General features: G+C 39.5%; 1 protein-coding gene across 1 annotated transcript in view; it reads right to left on the bottom strand.

Moving 5' to 3' along the window:
- Positions 1 to 281: 281 nt before the first annotated feature.
- slc17a5 (solute carrier family 17 member 5) overlaps positions 282 to 4,272 on the bottom strand; it is a 10,345-nt gene continuing 6,354 nt past the window's right edge. The window contains exons 7-11 of the mRNA XM_037687025.1: positions 3,662 to 3,823; positions 2,604 to 2,736; positions 2,371 to 2,518; positions 1,962 to 2,052; positions 282 to 503 (exon numbers count right to left, since the gene is read on the bottom strand). Coding sequence (XP_037542953.1) covers positions 366 to 503; positions 1,962 to 2,052; positions 2,371 to 2,518; positions 2,604 to 2,736; positions 3,662 to 3,823 — 672 coding nt within the window. The 3' untranslated portion in view covers positions 282 to 365. The remainder of the gene's footprint in view (positions 504 to 1,961; positions 2,053 to 2,370; positions 2,519 to 2,603; positions 2,737 to 3,661; positions 3,824 to 4,272) is intronic.

The following is a 4,272-nucleotide window of genomic DNA, read 5'->3' as shown; positions in this document are numbered from 1 at the left end:
CCTGCTTCTACTCACTTATTATTGAAATAATCTCCAAAAGCCTACGGCTGTGCAGCTTGCTGTATTTTAGCCAAAGCTAGTTTTGAATGTTTTCCTGTCTGTTGTCTGGCAGACAAGTATTGGACAAATACCGTTTAGTTTTTTTAAAAATCAACAAGATTGATTCTGCAAACCATCAGGCTGATTTAACTATTATGACTGATTATCCACAGTTTGATTCTTTATACACGTGTATGTGGTCTTATGTGTAAAATGCAGTCCTTGAAGCAGCACAGCTGGAAAATGTCTCTGAAATTACCCATCAAATGAGTCGGTGGTTGATGTTAACTTAACGTTTGTTCCGAGTTTGCCATTTATTTGTTGCTTCAGTCTCCATGAGAAAAGAACGTGTGAACAGCCCAGGACTGCACCTTCCCTCGCCCAAACACACAGTAGAATATTGCTCCTAACAGGTTGATGGTAGCTGCGATGTAGAAGACCGTCTGCCACTCTTCTATGGTGTTCTAGACAAAATTGAACACAAACATGATGAAATATCTATAAAAATATTTTTTTGATACAATTCAGACTCTGCAGACACATAAATGGGGTAGTGGGGTTTGGGAACACAAGTGATCCTCGGGTCTACGATGTCCAGTGCTTTAGACCCTGGTAGGGTCAAAATGGGTGTCACAGGAGGGGTCAGTCTAAGAGTGACTCAAAAACCTTGATGAATAAACATTCAGGCTTCCCAGAAACTCTGGAAATCAGGAAAAACCTGGAAAAAGACTTTCACATTTTCCAGACAGGAAATACTGGGAATTTGGCCAAAATAAATAAATCAGGGACAACTGGGGGAATCTGAACACTGATCTGCTGATAAAAGTTGATCTTTATGAAATGTTACCATGTACATGTATTAATGCTAATATTCTAATATCAATGAGTTTATGCTCTGCTTCTACACTGAGCTGCACATAACCAACACCATGTTCAAGCATAGGGTGGTCCACAAGTATACTTGGTACAAGTCCACCTTAGGCAAAAGGCTGATAAGTGATTCTGTAATTGTGACTTCATTCAAACCTGCAGCCCATTAACATGTTTTTGTGTTTCTTCCAATAGAACATACACCTGCACCTACATCTGGACCTGCCATTCTGTGTTTGTTTGTTCCTCCTTCCTGTCCTCCCAAACCCAGCCAGTTAAGAAGATGGCTGCTCATCCTGAGTCTGGTTCTGCTGGAGGTTTCTTCCTGTTAAAAGAGAGTTTTTCCTTTCCACTGTTGCCTTTGTGCTCGCTCAGGACGGGAGACTGTGACAAAGTAAAGATTCAACACGTCTGCTGGTTTCCTTCCTTAGGTACAGAACTTATCCTAATTGGCTTTTGTCTGCATGTGAATATTCCTGTTCAGTGCCCTGAGATAACTTTTGTTGTGACTTGGCACTATATAAATCAACTGAACTGAACTGAAGATGGATGGATGAACAGATGGACGAGCAAAACGTAAAACTATGTTTGAAACTGAATCTAAACTATTCTAAATGTCTCGTGTATTTTTATTGTGACTGGATAAATAAAATCTAAACTTGAAAACAACATACAAAGCAGATCCTGTAAATGAAAATATAATGTCATGCTTGTCATGTCATGTTTGTTGTTGTTTTTTTTTTTCCTAAAAATGTATTAAATTTATAAAATTATAGTAGAAACAATGGAGCTGGGTGCAGCAGTTGTTCTGTCTGGCCACTAACGGCCCATGGCAGCTATTTGATAAAATAACATGACTAATCAAACCCATTAGAACAGAAAGTTGTGTCAGTTTTAGCAGGAAAAAAATAGGACACAAAAACTTCTGCCTGTGCTGCAGCACAATACATTACAGTTTTCTGTTTTTATACAGACACTCAGTCATTTGAAACTTGAAGTCTAGAATAAAAATGTTGTTTTATTTAGAGTGTGAGTGTTAATAAATTTCTTACATTTTTGGTGAGGGCTCTTGCTATGATTGGTCCAACCATGCCAGGAATAGTAGCAAACGTGTTCGTAATCCCCAGCAGAATACCAGCATACCTGTGAAGATAAATGCATTCAAGTCCTGAATGTTTAGAACAAAAGCTTCAAATTTAAATATAAATGAATTTACAACAGATGGCTAAAAGAATTATAAAAATGTGCTTTTTAAAAATGTATTTTAAAGTTTTATGCATTAATTGTCACCACTTGACCCCAAAAATATTCCCAACCCATTTTTTTTTTTTTTTATATAAAAGCAGAACCTCAAAACTTAAATCAATGTATTAATTGGTTATGGAAGATAATTATTTTTGTTGAAATAATTTCAAAAGCTTATCTATTCAGGTAGAATAGAGACAAAGGAGTTGTACTTACGAAGGAGCAATGTCGAGGTGGTTGATGTTGAAGCCAGAAGCTGACATTCCACCCAGAGACGAGGAGATTGTGAGGAAGGTCACAGCTAATTTGTAATTACAGCCAGTAAAACCTGCAGCCACCAGGAACGCTGCTGGTCCAATCATACCTGCAGAAACAACACAAGATGAACATTTATCCATCTGAAACAAAACATGTGGCATCTTTGAAAGTGAAACCAGCCTCATCTTTACCGATGAGAGAGAAGCCCTTCCTAACAAGGACGGTCGAGTAAAGGCAAGTTTCTCGCAGATAATCAGCAACTTGGCCGCTCAGCACAGCCAACAGAGCACAGCCCACGTATGGCAAAGCTGACAGAAATCCATTCTGTGGTGGACAAAAGACACACAACTGAGTAAATATCACTGACTTTGTGTTGCCTTCTTTTGGAATTATTCATTTGACATATTAAGTACTTTAAAATGTGTAATTGGGTTCTCTACTTGGGTTTACAGTAGTCCCTCGCTACTTCACGGTCTCGCTCTATCACGGTTTGTGGACGTACAGTCTATAATATTGTACAAAAATAAAATATAATTGTACAGGACACGATTGTTAACTTTAATATTACTCGTGATTGGGACAGTACTGGATACAGAACTGTCCAGTAAAAAGTTAATGAAAAAATAAAACATTTCTGACAGGTGCCATCATTTTGTAGTTTTCTCTCAGTTAGCCTCCACTGTATTCCCGTTCACAACGACCACATTTCCCAGAAGGCAACAGGGCCCAGCCCAGAAGTCCCGTTTCCTTCTGCTGAAAAAGCTAAAGGTGAAGCTTTAATGTGATCGGCGCCCAGCAGATGCAGAGAAGCCCCACTGAACCGGACCAGAACCAGACTCCAGATCCATCGGTGAATCTTGAGGGCTGGTAGACCGCCCATGTGGACCTCTGAGCGAATGCACGTGGCCGAAGGTCTGGTGCTCCATTTGAAACTCAACAGGACATTTTTCCATCTTTTTCAAGTGGCCAACGACAAGGATCTCTGAGCAGGGACAAGCTAGTAAGTAAAGTTTAGTAGCTACATATTAGTATGTTGTTAAAATTAGTAGATTTAAGAGTTTAGAATGTTGGAAGAGTGTGGGAACGGTTTCTAAAGCCTTAAAATATATATAAATACTGAAATAAATACAGCGACCCTACGTCACGTTTTTTCACTTGTGTTACGTTTTCACCCGTGATAAACGAGGGACTACTGTATTAGCAAATCTCTCATTGCGTTTATGAAACGGCATAATAGCACTGGTCTCGCCTGCTGTATGCTGAATCCCAGTATGTCATTCATGTAGGTTGGAAGCAGGGTGAGGAGTGTGTAGAAGGTCCAGTTGTAGGAGAAGTGAGCCACAACGATGGCCCACAACGGCTTTGATGTAACGATGGCTCGCCAAGGAATGTTGCCTGCTGACGTGGACAGCTGAAGAAAAGCAGGAAAAAAACACACACTAAAAGTTACTTTGGAAATTCTTGTTAAAAGGTTTTGGCAAAAAAAGGTATGAAACGTTAGGGCTTTTATTACAGTTTACAGCTGCATCTTATCTGTCAGATGAGCATCAAGTGTTGAAAAAGGAAAATATTTTTAAAGAAAAGTTGATTATTCCACTTGCACACATCTCATTTCCTTTCATCCTGCTAAATTAAATTGTCATTATTTTCATTCTGACTCACAAGTGAGCTTTGTCCCCCTCTGCTGGCATTTAATACAACAAAAAAGGTTGACTCATGTCATCTGGACTTCGTTTTTTGTTAAAAAGAAACGTTTCGCCCCTCATCCAAGAGGCTTCGTCAGTCTGAGGCCTAGCCATCTGGTATTACCCAGAAGCCACCCTGACTCTTGTGTTTCAAGCCTGCCTCAGATACCCCTGA

The sequence above is a fragment of the Nematolebias whitei genome, chromosome 1 (genome assembly GCF_014905685.2).
Source record: "Nematolebias whitei isolate Nwh7 chromosome 1, NemWhi1, whole genome shotgun sequence".
In the NCBI taxonomy this organism is placed as follows: Eukaryota; Metazoa; Chordata; class Actinopteri; order Cyprinodontiformes; family Rivulidae; genus Nematolebias; species Nematolebias whitei.
The sequence above is the reverse complement of the archived record's forward strand: the minus strand, read 5'-3'. Positions and strand labels throughout refer to the sequence as shown.